Source organism: Onychomys torridus, chromosome 11 (genome assembly GCF_903995425.1).
Source record: "Onychomys torridus chromosome 11, mOncTor1.1, whole genome shotgun sequence".
NCBI classification, from domain to species: Eukaryota; Metazoa; Chordata; class Mammalia; order Rodentia; family Cricetidae; genus Onychomys; species Onychomys torridus.
This window is the reverse complement of record NC_050453.1, coordinates 5,681,998-5,700,676: the sequence shown is the minus strand read 5'-3', so window position 1 is coordinate 5,700,676 and position 18,679 is coordinate 5,681,998. Positions and strand designations below refer to the sequence as shown.

Sequence of the window (18,679 nt, the reverse complement as noted above, 5' to 3'; positions counted from 1 at the left end):
GTGCAAACTGATTTAGCTCCAATACCTCTCGGACGCCCCACTTCCTCCCACTCCGGGAGATGTGGCTACATCTCTGAAGGTCTCTTCCAAAGAGCATTGCTGAGTGCCCCCCTCCATCCAGGCACCATGCTGGGTGCCCCAGATCTGCCACCTCATAAACCCTCAGTATCTTGCTAGCATGAATGTAGCAGCCCACCTTACAAATATGGAAACCAGGGGTTCCAGGTCCCCATGGTTGAGTGACTGGTTCAAGGATGTGTGAGACATGAGCGGCATAAAGGGAGCCAGAATCTGGACAGGACATTCTGACAAAGTCCAGGGTCTGCACACCAGACCATGCTTGCTCCTTTAAAAAAAATTTTTTTTTCTGTGAAATAACTGGGGTGGAAGGGTGGTGTGTGGAGGTTCAAGGACAGCCTCTGGAGTCAGGCCTCGCCCTCCACCTCACTTTACACAGGGTCTCCTGTTTGCTGCAGCACAAGCCAGGCTTGCTGCCCTGCAGGCCTCTGGGAACTCTCCCTTCTCTACCTGTCACATTGCCTAAGGACCACTGCTGGGATGCTGGGTGGCTCGTGACTACATCTGGCTTAAAGGGGGTCCTGGGGACCTGAACTTGGGTCCTCACACTTGCATGGCCAGGGCTTCTGTTGTTATATCTCTCTGTTTTCATGGTATTTTTGTGGATTACTTGGGAATTTTGCATCATGAACCCCAGGAGTCTCCTGTCTACTCTTCCATTTAGTGAGCATCTGTCAGCCATCGTGGGTTCACTCATTCACCATCCCTGGCCTGCCATTTCTCATGATGAGCGGCATCTATTACCTTTAAATGTGGCAGTTTTGAATAAATTAAAGGGTTATTGGAAAAGTGTGGGGGTCTTGGTGCATACCATAGTAAAGGCTGCGATAACTTTATCTGCAGTACTGAGGACCAGAAAGAAGAGGAAGGAAAGAAAAGAGGAGGGGAGGGACGAGGAAGGGGAAGGAATAGGAAGAGGCAAGTACGACAGGTTCATAAACCAATCCCAAAGATCTAGGCATTCCTAAGTGGAAGACTGCACACTATCTTTTCATGCATCCTGACCAAGCACATCACTGGCATTATAACCAGTGACTGCCAATCCCCATTAGGTAGGATGAATTGGGATGTTCTTTCATTCAACAAAATGTCTTTGAGCGTGCACTCCATTCCTAGGTGTCACTGGCTAGGTACAGGGCAACAACTTTCTCCTGCTGGACTCATGCCTCATGCTACCCACAATGGCTGACAAATGCTTGCTAAATGGACGAGTGAATGGGATATTCCTGGGGTTCGTGGTACAAAATTCCCAAGTAATCAATGAAAATACTATGAAAACAGATGGGAGAGAGTCAGCTCCCAGCCTCCGAGGACTGAGCTCTTGGTCCTCTGGTCTGCAGCCCCTCTGCTATGGTAACCCTGGCTGGATCAGCCTCTGATGCCTGTCTTTCCACCGCTTTCCATCTCCCTTATACTGTGGGAGTGTGTGTGCATCTCCTAGGAACCCAAGGGCCATCACTCTTGCTTTTGGAGAGGCCGTGATGGTGTTTGAGCCAAATTGCATAGCAATTTTCCTGCCAGCCTTCCTTCCCTTCTGAGATATCCCTAGGGAAGAAAGGTGAATTTGCACATTAAGAAAGATGCATGGACTATGGTGCTTTTTCCCGAGTCAGATCAGGCGTAAAGTGCCTTGCTAAAGCTATTCTCATAATTAGCATTTAAACTAGATGTAGGCTGCACACCAAAAATACACTTCTCAGCCATGCACAGGTTTGCAGTGATTAAAACAGCTCAGAGGAGTGCAGTCAGTCGCCTTCAGCTGCCAGCTGCTGCTGTGAGGTACCCTACAAAAGCCTCCAGAGCTGGAAGAAAGGGTAGAACAGAACACACACTGTTGGGGGCCCAGGAAAGGCCCGGGGGCAAGGTGGGTATGAGCCACATTTCTTTTGTGCTTTAGTGTTTTCTTCAGAGGTACTGAATTCCCCCTAACACACACACAGAATTATGTGGTGTGTGGTGCATTGGATGTGGCTCAGTTGGTGGAGTGTTTGCCCAGAATACAGGAATCCCTGGGTGTGGTGGTGCAAGCCTGTAATTCCTGCACTTGGAAAGTGGAGGCAGGAGAATCAGAACTGGCTACACAGTGAGTTTGAGACTAGCCTGGGCTACATGAGATTAAATAAAAAACAGGCATGAAGCATGCACGTGTCACATGAGCAGTTTGGGAATGGATACTAAGATGTAATCAATATAAAGGTTGTAAGAATAAATTACCTTGTGAGATACAGGTATGCACATACCTGTGTGTGTGTGTTCTCTCTCACACACACATACTTGATTCCTTTTCCCCACACATACACTTGACCTTTGATGTGAACATGTGGTATCATCTGAGCCAAGCACTTGAGCACACGGAAGGCCTACCAGTGTGCATCACTCTGTTAAATGTTTTCTTTGCCATCGCCTGTGACAAACTTCACTTGGCTGTTCTATTTTCTCATATAACCACGTCTCAGTGAGAAAAACCTCCTGCATACACAGTTTCCCAAAACTCTCTGCCCCACACCCACATCTGACCTCTTTGGGTGTTGTGATGTTAATACTGACTGTCAACCTGTCAGGATTTAGGTTTGCTCCAGAAACACACCTCTGGGCATGTCTGAGGAGTGCCTTGATTAGGTTCATTGGAATGGCAAGACCTAATCTGAACATGGGGGGTGACATGACATGGGCTAGGGTCCGGGACTGAATGGAAAGCATGTAGCATTGATGCTCTATCTAGCCCCAGCCACCTGCCTTCCCACTGTGGGCTGCATCCTCAAATCACGTGCCCAAATCCACTACTTCCGTAAGCTGCTCTTGTTGCGTGTCTCCCCACAGCTGTGAGAAAAGTGACCCAGATGCAGGAGAGTGTGAAAACTCAGAGTGTGGAAATGAGCAAGACCATTGGCTTCCACCTGAACATTCCAAACTGGAGCCCAGGATCCCTTTTACAAGGAGGAGCTTCCTATTATGATAATCACATGGTTGAAATATATCTACATAAACATTAGGTCCAAGGATAATTCACCCAACTAGTAACAGTGTTTCTCACGGGTTGAAGTAAGGAAAGACTCACTTCCCCCTTCCATCTATAATAATGTATTGTGCTTTTACCTTTTTTATTCATTATTAGCATATGGTGTGAGTGTATATGTGTGTGTGTGTGTGTGTGTGTGTGTGTGTGTTTGAAGGACAGAGGACAACCTTGGGTGTTGTTTCTCAGGCAATGTCCACCTTGTTTAATTTTGTTGTTTTTATTTTATGTGTATTAATGCTTTGCTTGTATGTATGTACAGTACATGCCCAGTACCCATGGAAGTCAAAAAGAAGTCATAGGATCTCTCAGAACTGGAGTTACAGATGGTTCTGAGCCATCATGTGGGTGCTGGGAACCGAACCCAAGTCCTCGGGAAGAGCAACCGATGCTCTTAACCTCTGAGCTATCTCTCTATCCCAGTCCACCTTGTTCCTTGAGTAAAAGTCTCTCGTTGACCTGGAACTCAACAAGGGAGCTAGGCTGGCTGGGCCAGTGAGCCCCAGGGATGCACCTGTTTTACCTCTCCAGGGTCCAGGACCTGGTCAGGTAGATACCATCACCATCTCCATGTGTTTTCATGACTTGGTGCCGTAGGGAGGGCATGAGAAGGAAAGGGAAAAGGCGGTCTTCCCAGGCACTGGCATCCTTACCTGGGCGAAGAGCACCACAAGGTTGCTGTGGTCGGGGAACTCCAGGTGTCTCGAGTAGAACTGATGGAGGGCGGCAATGTCACTCTGGATCAGATCCTTCTTCTCATTGTCTAGCTTGTCCAGATCTGTGAGAAACAATTTGTCACCACAGAAGCCCTGGGTCCTTCTTGTTAGAAACACCATGGCGGGCACCATCAAGCCTGGAGAATACTTTCCCATGACATGATCTAAATGAAAAACTGTCTCTTCCTCCATCAATCAAAGGTCAGGTAGACACGAACTTCCCTCTGACCATGAGTAGTGAGGCTGGAAAGAAGCAGCTGTGAATGCCACCCAACCTCAGTGTCCCTTCTGACCCTGGAATTGCCATCATGCAGCTGACAACCCTGACTTAATGCCCTTTGGTAAGGCCATCGCCTGGGGGCTGAGGAAACAGTTCAGTTGGTAAACTGTGTGCCCAAGGCTGTCCTCTGGCTTCCACACAGACCTGTACATGTGTGTGTGAGCACCTGCATGCATGCACAGCACATGTGTGCACACACAGACATCAGTTTTTCTAGACTGCAGAGCAGCTACTACCCCAAAACACCCAGCATGCCGGGAGCAGAGAAGACCACTGCATAAGCTCCTACCTCCCCTGAACAGTTCCTAATCAACTTATAAACCCAGGGGAGAAACAACGTTAGCAACATCTCTCAAAATAGCATGTGAGTCAAAATACAACTAACAGTCTTAAAAATCGCCGTCCTTACTAAGAGAATGAGTTATTTCTGCCTTCAACTCGTCTGATGCGTACTAAAAGAACATCCATTAGAGACATACTTACGGGATTCAAACTCCTTCACGGCCAACAGTTTCTCTGAAGGTGTCCTCTCCGGATGGATTTTCTAGTAATTGGAGACAAAATCAGAGAGAAATGTTAACACCTGGGTTCAAACCCAGTACTTCCCTTGTTCTGTCCAAGTGAAGACAAGACAACCATGTTCAAGGAAGAACACTATCCAAGGAGTCCACACTTGGCTCTGAGTCTGCCTGCCCAACCTCCAGAACCAAAGGGCTTGTTTTAAACGCTTTGAAAAGGTCCACAGTCTCCCTAATACACTGCACACACAGTAGGCTCGGAAATGCTCATTACAGAAAAGAACAGGGCCAGAAAACAACTTTTTAGGGCCCTGACTTAAAAGGACCAAGTCTACAGACAAACCATCCTATTTATTACTTCTCCTTCTAAAAAAGAACAAAATGAAAACCCCCGTCCATTTTCCACTTTCTTTAAGCATAGGCTAAAATGATCTCAAATTCCACATTTCAAAAGGAACACTTTGGGTTGTATCTGCAAGCCTAGCCACACTTGAAACGCATGCTGCCTTTGTTCTAGACGTCCTAAGAGGAGCTAACAATAGTGAACCCACGAGGCTTTGAGGCCATGAATAAACTTGGTGTTGACAAGAGTTCAAAGGCAGAGCTCAGGAGCTGGCCTGAGGCCTGGGCTTTGTAATCTGGCCATTCAATTTGGGGATACAGGTGGCTGGTCTAGCAGGGCGCTCTCACCTCCCTAGTTAACATGTTAAGCTTCCCCTGGGTAGCTGGTAGCCTGTCTCCCCTAATCCTTTGCAAGCTCCTAGAATACAAATGGTCTGTTTTTTCTTTTTTTTTTAATCACCTATTCCTACGGAGATGAAAAGATGGCCAGGTAACTTTTCATTTAATAGTCGATTAGTGGTAATTACAAGGAACACTAAAGGGAACCTCTAAACTCATCCCAGCACTCAGATACCAGACTTCTGTGAGAAGTCATCCTTGAGAAGCCATCCTGTCGGGGGACGGGGACACCTCACTCAGGAAAGCACACAAGCTCCTTCTGAATCCTTAGGACAGCACCACCTGAGATCCTGGGAGAGCGGAGGGAAGGGAGAGAGTGGTCTCCCAGTGGGCAGAGCTTGATGCAATCAAGGACTGATCACCCCCAGACCTCCACCATTCACATCACTCCTCTTTCTGCCACAGACCTGCGGTTCATAGAGAACTGCCATTTAGGAAGGGGCAGGTGGCCCTCCCCAGGGAAACCCACCCTCATCTCGGTGTCTTACTCTGCAGGCCACCCCTGCTCCACTTACTCAGGGACAGAGAGTCACTTGAGTCACCTGACCCCAGCTGAACGCAGTGGGAAGATGAGCTCAGAGTTCTAGAATGTTCTTCTGTTTACACACCCAGGGTCCTAAATTTGATCTGGGGACAGGCACACGCTAACATTACAATCATGTTCATCTTAGATTGCAACACCAGCAGACAAACTGGAAGAGGAGGTGGGTGCTGGTAGGAATGGGACGGAGATGAATGAAGTTCAGCCTGAATCAAATCTGTAGCTCAGAGGCCCACACTGACCTCTACCCTCCACACGCATGCTGCCTCCAGTGGACCACAAAGACAAGCCCTTATGTCTTCCCATGGACTTCACAATAAAGGCCTTGACAGACAGGGCATGCAATTCTCAAGAGCTTGGGTAGGACCGACCACAAATTGACACAGCACAAAGGTCCCCTAACCAGCCCGGCTCACAGAAGCTCTAGGAATTTCTGGCCAGGTTGGTCTTCCATGCTATAAAGTCGTGGCTATGCTTTCCTATGTAAATAAATCCCCAAGAAACTCTGCAGTGAACTGGTACGGCTATGTTCCTGTTCCGGGGTAAGCAATGTCCTAACTGCCCAGGAGAAGCAGCCAGGATTATGCCAGAGTGCCCTCCCATTACACATGGGTGTGACTGGAGCTGAAGTCCAAGAATATTTAACCACAGGCTCAGCCTAGCTCAGTCACTCATCTTTCTGACCTTTAATGAAAATGCATGCAGCTGAACATTCTCACATTTCCTCACCTGTTTGGCCAGAATCCTTGCTGTGAGCCGCACCGTCTCTGAAGGATTCCAGTTCTCCCCGAAGACAACCATGGATGAGCACTCCATTTTGTGCAGAGGCCAGTCTTCCTTCTGTGTGGGTTTCGTAAAAATAAAACTGTCGGCGTATAGACACATGCGCACACAGAGACAGACAGTCACACACACACACACACACACACACACACACACACAAATACAGACATTGACACACAGTCACATACAGATGGACAGGCACACACAGAAACCTACACACACAGTCCCACATAGACGGACAGGCACACACAGAAACACTCACACAGACGGACAGGCACACACAGAAACCTACACACACAGTCCCACACGGATGGACAGGCATACATAGAAACCTACACACACAGTCCCACACGGATGGTCACACACACAGAAACACACACATGGATGGACAGGCACACACAGAAACCTACACACACAGTCCCACACGGATGGACAGGCACACACAGAAACACTCACACACACACAGTCCCACACGGATGGACAGGCATACATAGAAACCTACACACACAGTCACACACAGGTGGACAGGCATACACAGAAACCTACACACACAGTCCCACACGGATGGTCACACACACAGACTACAGTATGCAGAGAACTGCAGTAAGATCCCTGCCGAGGTCAAGTAGAACACACTGTCTTTTGGAAAACTCGGGAATGCTCACAAACTAGAGTCAACAATATATTTCAAAGACAGATACAATCCTCTAACTTTGACCCTAGCTTGGTCAAGGTGTTTCTTGTTGTTTGGGAGATGTTTTTAAGGGTCACATGCTCAGGCTGCCTGGAACTCACCGTGGAGTTCCAGACTAATCTTCATAGCTATCCTCCTGCCTCAGCCTCCTGAGTGCTGGGATTCCAAGTGTGAGCCACCATACCTGACTGCTTCCTGTCTCCTTCCTCAGCCGCTCCTGTCTGAAGTCTGTGTGGGCTGACACTGACCAAGGCAAGTCCCTGGGCGAGGGGTCTGTCTATAAGACAAATCACTGACAACTCTCTCTAGGCCATTTTGTACGACTGAGGGTTTGTCACACACACAGACTCCAGCAATGACATCCACTGGGGACCTGGTGACAGAGGTCCCTCGATTCCTTTATTAGAGCAACTATATTCCTTCCTATATCACCTTGAAGCCTTGCTGCCTCTGGTAGAGGGGGTAAGACCACAGTCATCAGTGGAGGGATGGGAACACCATCCATGGAGAGGGGCAAGGTGGCGGAGGGGCACAGTGGTGCTTTGAAGACCAAAAGGGAAGTACTTTGGGGTGAGAGCAAATGATAACACAGAGGCTGGTGACAGGCATCACAGAAGACCACTGAAGAAGACCACAGAAGACTTACCTGTCACCACAATGTCAATACTGACTGATTTCAAAACCAAAACCAAAACAAACAAACTGAAAACTAAAAAAAATAAAAACAACAACAAAAAAACAAAAATGAGTTTGGAGTGCTGATGTGGTAGCTTCTCTCAGAAGACTGGGAGCCAAGGAAAGCAGCCACCTTGGTTAGTTTTTATTGTAAACCTGTGGGGAACCTTCCCCCACTTTTCTGAGGGTACTCTTGAGCAGGGACAGTGAGGAATATTTAGATAGAAAGAGACATCTAGACAACGAGGAGAAAGACAGAAACAAAGGATAACTTCGGCAAGGCCTGCATCAATACTCAACAGTCCAGAACTTATTCAAAAGGGCTTTTTATAACAACGCTAGGGGCAAGGCAAAAGACCTCCCCCCTGCTAGATAAAGCCAAGTATAGACCTTTCCAAACACCTGGTAACCACACCCGTGGCCAGATCACCCCCTTATGCAGCCCTGCTGGGTAAAGCAAGCTTGGAGTCTCTGACCCTGAGTAATTTGGCCCTCCACATAAATTTGACACAAACTAGAGTCATCTGAGATGGAAACTTTAAATGAGGAATTGCCTTGATCAGATTGACCTGTGGCCATATCTGTAAGAGAGATGTGGGAGGACCCAGTTCACTGTGGGCGGCACCATCCCTAGGCAGGCTAGCATGAGCCTGAAGAAGCCAGTAAGCAGCTTTTCTCCAAGGCATCTGCCTCAGTGCCTGCCACGAGTCCTGCACTGACTGCCTTCTCTGATGACAACCTGAAAGAACAAACTGGATAAACCCTTTCCTCTCCAGGCTCCTTTTAGTTTCCGTGTTTTATCACATTAACAAAAAAGAAACCTAAGCCATGGCAGAGATGGCTAAGAGCTCCAGGAGGAAGGGCTGGAGGGAGTGGGAAATGCCGTTAGATGCTCGTCTTGTACTTATGGAAGCCCAGGGACACTCTCTTGTGCACGATGTAACTGGTCTGCCCCATGCTGCCCTCTGCTTTCCCCAGCCCAGGAAGCTGCAAGCCCACACAGAAGCCAACAACAAACACTCAAGTCACCCTGGAATCAATGGGACCTGAGTTTGAGCCCCAGAACCCTTGTAAAAAGCTGAGCAAGGTGGCGTGCTTGTAATTTCAGCACCGGGGAGGCAGAGACAGGAGGATCTCTGGGGACTCACTGGCCAGACAGCCCAGCCTTATGGGCTAGCCCCAGGCTAGTGAGAGACCCTGGCTCAAAAACCCAAGATAGACAACTCCTGAAGAATAGCACCCAAAGTTGACCTCCAGCCTATCACTCTCACACACACACACACACACACACACACACACACACACACACATGGGGAGTGGGGTGCAGAGACTCATCAGCTCTACCAAGACGACTGCCACATTCCTCTGGCTGCATGCTTGTCTTTGCCCTTCGCTGTGTGAATACTGGAGAGTGGGGAGGGAAACTCTTAAATAGAACTCGGGTCTCAGCTCAGAGCACTTGATGATTTCTCCTCACCTTGCATGGAAGGTCAAGTCCTCACCACAACTTGCAAGGCTGTGGGGACAAGCGTTCTCCCGGTCCCCTCCACACTCTCCTGACTCCGCGGCCACAGCTTTTCCCTTCCTGTTCCCTCTTCCCCAGGTCCCGCTCCCCTGCAGCACTTGCTGTCCAGCTCTAACTCATAGATTGTCACATGACTCCCTAACTGTCCCTGGTCTCCACACCTCTCTTCCTGCCACAAGCCACCTGTTCCAAACAGCCCTTTCTCCTCACTCTCCTCCTGCAACTTCTTAGTTCTTCCCACTGCCTGCATATGACAGGATGAGCTCCCATGAGAATGAAGGAATCTCCTCTGCTTTATTCACGGGTGGAACCCCAGGTCCGATAGCCAAGCCTGGTCTTCACAAGGCACTCAGGAGAGTTGCTGGGTGAGTGCTCTGGCCCCTCTCCTCCACCGAATCCCCAGGGAAAGACACACACTCCATCCTCATGGTTTACTGCAGTGCCTGACATATCCTTGGGACGCGGAATTACAGGGGTGGGGCTGGGAGGGGCATGGTAAGAGGCTCCCATAGAAAAGAAAAGAGGACTACAAGGTTGAGGGGATGGGCAGGTCAAACAGGGGGAGGTGGAAATGCCTACTGCAGGGCTGAGGAGATGGCTCTGTGGAGAAAGCTCTCGCCTGCCTCCCGAGAGAGAGAAGGGAGTTCAGATCCCCAGACCCTGTTTAAAGCAGGGTCAGCCTGGTTGCCAGTCTGTAATTTCAGCACTTGAGAGGTAGAGATAGGTAGGCTAGCTAGACTAGCTGAGCCCATGAGTTTCGGGTTCAATAAATAAAGAGCAATCAAGAAAGACCCCTCCACACACACATGCATCCGTATGTGCACCTACACATGCATGCCTACACGTGTGAGAACAAACATCCATATATATCACACACAAACACACATTCTTTAAAGAGACACAATGCCTAGTGTATCCCATGCCTGAATGACTAGACAAGGTTGTGATGTGAGACCACACGTCCCTCTGCACTGACGGTGAAGTGCTTTTCTATAAAGGGAAGGCGTCTTTTGCACAGCAGATGTTTATTGGAGGTTAGGGGACACCCTCCTCAGTCCCCCAGGATACCCTGAGTCTCACACCAGCCTCCTCCTTTAGCTCCCCAGTCCCGTATACTGCAGGAGCCAACCAAGACTTTTCCATCACTCCCATGTCCGAGTCCCCAACTCAGGCTGCTTACAGGGCACAAGCGCTGTTCCAGTTCACAGCCACAACCTTCTGCTCTACCGGGTTAGCGGCTGAGTCCCACTGCTATGAGGCTGGGTTTGAACAGCCCAAGAGTGAGGAGCCCTGCTGCTGTAGGGATTCTAAAACCAGAGATCCGGGGCAACCAATGCGCATGCCACAAAGGCAGGTTTCTACTTCTCATGTCTCTACAGTTCCCAATGTTGGCTGAGGGTGTCCTTGGTGTGGACTGCCACCCTTGGTGTGATCCCCAGCTAACCTAGGCCTCTTCCTGTGTCTTTCCCACCGCTTCAGGATCCCACTTCCGCCTGACCAGGGGCTGGCTACTTCTGGGAGGTGCATGCACACACTCTGGATGGAGTGGGGAGCTGTGGAGCAGGACACCAATGCGAAGGTGACACCCAAGTCCCAACCTCCCCAGGAGAGAAGGCCTTCCCTCCAGCTGGTCCCACACCTACCTGACATTCCGCATCGCAGTAAAACGCCTGCTTGCACCGTCCACATTTTGACAGTCCTTCTTTCCTTCAAAACAGAAAAGGCCATGGCGGTAGTGAGAGGCAGAGACTCAGAGCAGCGCATTTGGTTAGACAGTAATCGACACCGTCTGGTCGCAGCAGCCAAGGTTCACCTCACCTGACTGCCCACAAGTGCATCCTTCCCAAGAAGGTTTACACCACGTTTGGCCCTTGAGGAACAGTCACCAACGCTCACCAAGGCGGCCAAAGATACAAAGGCACACACTCTGGCTCAGCAACCACAGCCCAGACCCTAACCCCAACATCACCTGTACTACTGTAGTCAGAGTATCAGACTCTTGTATGTCCTGGAGTTCTTGGTGCTTCCTAAGAATCTTCAGAAATCAATGAACTTGCATTGCTACAGCCCATGAAGGGTGTCGGGACACAGCTGTGGGCTGGTAGTTACAACCCATCAAGGGTGTCTGGACACAGCTGTGGGGCTATTATTACAGCTCATGAAGGGGTGTTGGGACACAGCTGTGGGCTGGTAGCAGCAGGTGAGAAACAACACTATGCTTAGAGTACAGGAAGCACAGGAGCAGGATACAAAGATGATGCCAAAGCTACGTGTAAATGTAGTGCGCGCAGCTAGCTAGGGCCTGTTGTTGAATATGGTGTCCTGCGGCTGGCTGGTATGCACAGTCACTTTGTACAGGTAATGTTCACTGCCCTGCTGTCTCTTCAACATTCTGTCCATGTGGCCTGTTCACTACTGTGTCCATTTTCCTGCTCCTCTCAAAGGACAGGAAGTGCTGCCAGCTGATTTCTAGGAGCTTTTGTGTGTGTGTGTGTGTGTGTGTGTGTGTGTGTGTGTGTGTGTGCGCGCACGCGCGCGCGCGTGCAGCCAAAGGTCTTTCAAAAACTGGCAAAGCTACTGAATTACACCACACACTATAAAAACCTTAACTTGAAGCTGGAGAGAAGGCTCGGTGGGTCAGACTATTGCTGCTTTAGCAGAGGACCAGGTTTGGTTCCCAAAACTCATACTTGAGACTGCTCTCAATGGCCTATAACGCCAATGCCAAGGAATACAGTGTCCTCTTTCTGCCTCCCTGGGAACCTGCAAACATGTGATACACATAAACTCACACAGCCACACACATACACACTAATAAAAAATAAATGTTTTTATTCTAAATCTTGTATTTGTAAAGTAAGGAATGACTCTAACAAGTGATTCAGAGGAAAATTTGTAAAAACAGATGCCAAACTGTCAGCAGGGACAAGGTGATGTCAAGGGCACTGCAGCTGGGGGGGAGTGTCCACTGCTGCAGTGTCTGTCATCCCTCTGCTGGGGTGTCCACTGCTGCAGTGTCTGTCATCCCTCTGCTGGGGTGTCCACTGCTGCAGTGTCTGTCATCCTCCTGCTGGGGGGGGTGTCCACTGCTGCAGTGTCTGTCTTCCCTCTGCTGGGGTGTCCACTGCTGCAGTGTCTGTCATCCTCCTTCTGCTGGGGTGTCCACTGCTGCAGTGTCTGTCATCCTCCTGCTGGGGGTGTGTGTCCACTGCTGCAGTGTCTGTCTTCCCTCTGCTGGGGTGTCCACTGCTGCAGTGTCTGTCTTCCCTCTGCTGGGGTGTCCACTGCTGCAGTGTCTGTCATCCTCCTGCGGGGGGGTGTCCACTGCTGCAGTGTCTGTCATCCTCCTTCTGCTGGGGTGTCCACTGCTGCAGTGTCTGTCATCCCTCTGCTGGGGGGGGGTGTCCACTGCTGCAGTGTCTGTCATCCTCCTTCTGCTGGGGTGTCCACTGCTGCAATGTCTGTCATCCTCCTTCTGCTGGGGTGTCCACTGCTGCAGTGTCTGTCTTCCCTCTGCTGGGGGGGTGTCCACTGCTGCAATGTCTGCAGCCCAGAAGAGCTGGCACCTGCAGAGAGGCTTACAATTCTTCAGAGACTGAGCATCTTAGCACTGCACCATCTGCCATCCATCTCACCAGTCCAGGTACCAAACTCCTCCCTGATGGAGAGAGGGACCCAGGAATGTCACCAGAGAACTAAGCTGGCTACTACAGCTTGCAAGGAGGTTAGTGCCTGACTCCGGGGACTGGCTGGATGACATGCAGGAGGAAACTATGTCTTGATGTTGAGACATACAGAAACACACCGACTTTTCAAGCTTCGGTGGTTCAGAAAGGAACCCACTCATTTAGTGGAGTGAATTCTCTGGTTTGAACCGCCCTTGGGCCCCTCTGCAGGCCTCAGACTCTGAATCTACATTTGGTGACAGAGAAGCAGGACAGGCTCAGAGCTGGCTGCTTGCCTTCCTGCAGAGGCAGAAAAGGTCAGAGCGCACTCAAAGACAACTGTGAAGGGACATGTCAGCACTTGGCAAGTGGTGTGGCCTGGGCCGGGTGCTGGGGGCTGCAGCAGAGGCAGTTAGGCCAAGGGAGGGACACTCAGGATTCCTCCCAGAGGTGGGTTACAACTGGGAGAAGCCCCTGTAAGCGAGCCAGTGAAAGGCCATCTTTATAATTCGTTTTTATCTGTAGGAAAAAAGATCTGAGACTTACTTCCTTGATAGTTCGATGAAAGTTAGTAACTTTCCTCAATAATCTATCCCGCTCCCAACAAGCATCAAGAATTGGGTAAAATGTCAAAGACTCCTAAGGCAGGAAGGCCCATCCTTAGGACCCAAGATGCTGGGTCGTGGTGGCTTGTGTTTCTACTCATAGCACTTGGGAGGCAGAGGGAAAAGGATCGAGAGTTCAAGGTTAGCCTTGGCTTCAGAGGAGTTGAAGGCCAGCCTGGGCTACCTGAGACCCTGTCTCAATCCTATGCCTCCCAAAACACTGAGGAACACCTGAAACCAAAGCGAAGCCCATCCCCTTGAGTAAAGAGTAGAAAGTTACAGCATTTTAGCTCAATCACACACAAAAACGTAAGATTACAGGGCTGGAGCGACTCGGCAGCTAAGAGCACTGGCTGCTCTTGCAGAGGATCTAGGTTCTGTTCCCAACACCAACACAGTGGCTAGCAGCCACCTGCAACTCCAATTCCAGGGCATCCCATGCCCTCTTCTGGCCTCTCAGGGCACCAGGCATGCATGTGGTGCACAGACATATATGCAGGCAAACACTCATACACATAAAATAAAAATAAATATGTTTTTAAAGTAGGAACTATACAGCTCTTCAAATTCAGTAGCCAGCACGGGGTTACTGAGGGAGAAATGATTGGGCTTCCACAGAACATCCCAGAGAGAAAGGCATGCCGAGTTAGGGTGGCACTCTACTGGGTTTCACTCCGATGCCGGACTCCCTAGGCTGCCCTTCATTAGGACCAGAAAGCCATCAAATCTACCAGCCAGAATCTGGAAAAGGAAGAAAAGGCACTGTTTCATGGTGGCACATGCCTGTAAACCCAGAATTTGGGGTTGGTGGTGGGAGAAAGACCAGGAGTGAGTTCAAGGCCAGCCTCAAATACATAGTGAGTTCTGGACTCCATGAGGCCCTGACCCCCAAAAAACAAAATCAAGTTGGCAAACTGGCTCAGTGGGTTAAAGGAATTTGCTGCCAACCCTGACAACTTGAGTTCAATCCCAGGACCTGCATGGAGGGAGAACCTTCCACAGGATAGAGCACAGAAGAAGTGCATCTGAGAAGCTCCGTGGCACTCCAGAAATGTCACTTGAAGATGTACTGCTCCAGGATCCCTTTTTCACAAGGCAGGTCTCAATCAACCGTGACGGGCAGTATGGTCTGAAGAGGCCTGGAGGCAGTGGCTGATGTGTGTTCTGTGTACTGAAGGCCCTCCCTGTTCAGTGACTGATGTGTGTTGTGTGTACTGAAGACCCTCCCTGTTCAGTGGCTGATGTGTGTTGTGTGTACGGAAGGCCCTCCCTGTGCGGTGGCTGATGTGTGTTGTGTGTACGGAAGGCCCTCCCTGTGCAGTGGCTGATGTGTGTTGTGTGTACGGAAGGCCCTCCCTGTTCAGTGACTGATGTGTGTTGTGTGTGTACGGAAGGCCCTCCCTGTTCAGTGACTGATGTGTGTTGTGTGTACTGAAGGCCCTCCCTGTTCAGTGGCTGATGTGTGTTGTGTGTACGGAAGGCCCTCCCTGTGCAGTGACTGATGTGTGTTGTGTGTACGGAAGGCCCTCCCTGTGCAGTGACTGATGTGTGTTGTGTGTACGGAAGGCCCTCCCTGTTCAGTGACTGATGTGTGTTGTGTGTGTACGGAAGGCCCTCCCTGTTCAGTGACTGATGTGTGTTGTGTGTACTGAAGGCCCTCCCTGTTCAGTGGCTGATGTGTGTTGTGTGTACGGAAGGCCCTCCCTGTGCAGTGACTGATGTGTGTTGTGTGTACGGAAGGCCCTCCCTGTGCAGTGACTGATGTGTGTTGTGTGTACGGAAGGCCCTCCCTGTTCAGTGGAAGCATTGGCCTGCTCCTCGGGGGTCCTGAGATCACATCCTCCAGCAAGGTACCGAAGCGTGCACACCAAACCTGCTTCCTGCTTCAGGGCGAGTCTCTTTCAATGCCACCTCCTGCACACCACCTGCTTCCTGCTCTGAAGGCGGCGCTTGAGCAGGAAGTGGGAAAAGCCAGCTGCTTTGATAGCTACCACTAAGGAAAACCCAAACATCCCCTGGACAGCTTGGGAAGGAAGAGGCTAGGCGGAGACGGCAATCAGAGGCTCAGCTGGCCCCACTTGGAAACGGACACAAACTCTTCAAGAGTCTGCAGTAAAGTGTCATAAAGGTACCTGCTGTGCAAACTTGACAACCTGAGTTCAGCTCCCCAGAACCCACATAGAAACCAGGCAGGTGGGGCACAGGTGGAACGCAGCACTGACAAGGCTTGGGAGTAAGACAGGGGGATTCTGGGAGATCACTGGCCACAGAGCCAACATGGCAAGACAACTGTTTCAAAAACAAAAAAAGGAAGAAAAAGGGAAGTGTGACAGGAGAAGTTTCCATACGCGAATACACCCGCGTGACAGGCACACACCAGTCATATGCACACACACACTGTCCTAGGTAGATTCTCTGGTGCTGTCACAAAACACTGACCAAAAGCAACTGAGGAAGGAGTTTGTTTGGCCTAGAGGCAGAGACTGAAGCAGAGTCCACGGAGAACACTGCCTACCGCTCACTTTGCCCTACCTTACTCAGCTATGTTTCTTACACACCCCAGCACCACCTGCCCGGGGACGGCACTGCCAGCGGGCAGGGACCGCCATCAGTGAAGGAAATGCCCCCACAGACCTGCCTACAGTACCGTCTGATGGAGGCAGATCCTACACTGAAGGTCCCTTTTCTCAGGTGTGTCTAGTTGACAAAAACAAACTTTGACACACATGGAAGAGAAAAGAGTCATGGGTGATCCTGAACCCAAAATGGACGGAGCCAGAGCCTGCACCATGGCAGCAGGGAGTATACTTGGGGAGAGAGACAGACAGGAGGTGAGCCTGTGAGTACCTGGGGATGAGTGACAGGAATCCTCACAGGGGCTCTCTTCCCCACAGGAGCAGGCAAACACCGAAAGAAGCCTGACCTGAAGAATACACAGAGCTAAATTTGACTTGTGAAGTAACCTGTTCCGAAAAATCCAGATGTCCGGGGGAAGCTGTGCCAAACAAAAACCAGAAAGCCTGAATTTCCTTAAATCTATCAATAAAGGAGCCAGTTACATGAGCAAGTCACCCATCACCTCTCATGGTCCTCAGCCCTGGCCCTGGCTGCAGGGCAGTACCAATCCTGTGCTGGTCTGTGCTGGTCTGTGCTGGGGTGATTTTTATAAATACACTTCTTTAGGGAAGGGGGACACACGCCACAACGCCCTGTGGAGGTCAAAGGACAGCTCACAGGAATTGGTTTCCTCCTTCTACCGTGCAGGTCCCAAAGTTCAAAGTCAGGTGGTTAGGTCTGGCAATAAGTCTACCCGCTGAGCCATCCCCATCTCCTTTTTTAAAGACAGGATCTCATGGAGCCCAGGCTGGCCTCCAACTTGCAACATAACCGAGGATGGCTCGGAACTTTTGATTCACCTACCTCTACCTCTCAAGTACTGAGATTCCAAGTTCAGCCCCAACTTCCAGTGCTGGAGACTGAACCCACAGCTTTATGCCTATGAGGCTCATTCTTCAACTGAGCAACATCTGCAGCCCTCAGTGCCAGGGTGTTTAAATTCTTTAGAAGATTCTACTGTGCTTCTGGAAGGCAGAATGGGCCTGTATTCATACAGCACGAGTGAGGGGCTCATTGGTTCAGAATTTGCTGGAATTGCACTGCTAAGAACTCTGTTGTGGGTACAGCTTTTCTCACGAATAAACAGCACCCTCCGGGGATCAGGGTGTTTAGCTGTCTTGCTGATGAACCTTCAGGTAAGAACAGAGTGCCTGGCCCTGGGTTTTTCAACTACAACAGAAAACTCTAGAAACTGGCGCAGGCTTCCAGAAAGGAAACCCAAGCCTTCTTTCCCAGCTCTGATTCTCCAGTCACATGCAGGATGAAACCAAGCCTCCCCTCCCTTCACTCAGCTTCACCCCCTCATCTTCTTTCGGGGCCTGGCATGGCAGGCCGTGGGAGGGGAGCTGAGGATAAGCAGTTAATACTTTCTGAATTTAGTTTCCACTACTGTAACACATTAATATATAGTTGGAACCTCAAAGTTTCGCTATGAAAATTAAATGTGCAAAGTTTTTAATACCCTGCTTAGAACACTTAGAACAACACATGCTGACATTAGGATGGCCCTTGTAATTAACCGATTGTGTGCTTTTATGTATTTTTTTTAACAGTAATATCAACTACAGAAATATCTTCAGCACGCGCACTCAGACTCATAGCTACAGGATTGATGTTTTGGAAGCCTTTGTTTTATGGGCAAATATGTAACTTGCTGTGAGCAAAAGGGCTCTTTGAACTTAAGAAATGACTATCCACAAGGGAAAAATGAAATGTTACAGAAAATGCAAGTATTTGATTGTGAGTGATGGGAACAGAGCGTGGTGGAAGACTCTCCTACTGTTTTTCCACGGAGGAGACACACTGTGGTTTTCTCTTGCTTCTAAACGTCGAAAGCCATGGAGATCAACAAGTTAGGCCTGTAATTAAGGAGCCCGGCCAGTTAGCCGGTTGCCACAGGTGCTGTTGGTCCACATGAAAAGGATCTGACTCCATCCACTGTCTACTTTCTGCTGCTGAAATGAACGCTTACCGGGTCCGACCATGAAAGGAATGGACAGTGGCGTGCAGGGGCTTGCAATAACAATTACTTTTAACTAACGGTGACAAGCCTGCTCCGCCTAACCGAAGCGGCCCCTGCCAAATGAAAAAGGAAAAGGCAAAAGCCCAGCAGTGAGGCCCAACTTCACCAGATGCTCAAATAAGACAATCAGAACCAAAGTTAGCTTCCCTCCCGGCGAGGGTGCTCACACTCGCAAGGCCTGTGGTCCCCTGGGTGAGGAACAA

General features: G+C 49.9%; 1 protein-coding gene across 1 annotated transcript in view; it reads right to left on the bottom strand.

Moving 5' to 3' along the window:
* Smyd2 (SET and MYND domain containing 2) overlaps positions 1–18,679 on the bottom strand; it is a 46,193-nt gene that overhangs the window by 13,586 nt on the left and 13,928 nt on the right. Inside the window, exons 2-5 of the mRNA XM_036202490.1 lie at positions 11,211–11,274; positions 6,620–6,730; positions 4,574–4,634; positions 3,748–3,872 (exon numbers count right to left, since the gene is read on the bottom strand). Coding sequence (XP_036058383.1) covers positions 3,748–3,872; positions 4,574–4,634; positions 6,620–6,730; positions 11,211–11,274 — 361 coding nt within the window. The remainder of the gene's footprint in view (positions 1–3,747; positions 3,873–4,573; positions 4,635–6,619; positions 6,731–11,210; positions 11,275–18,679) is intronic.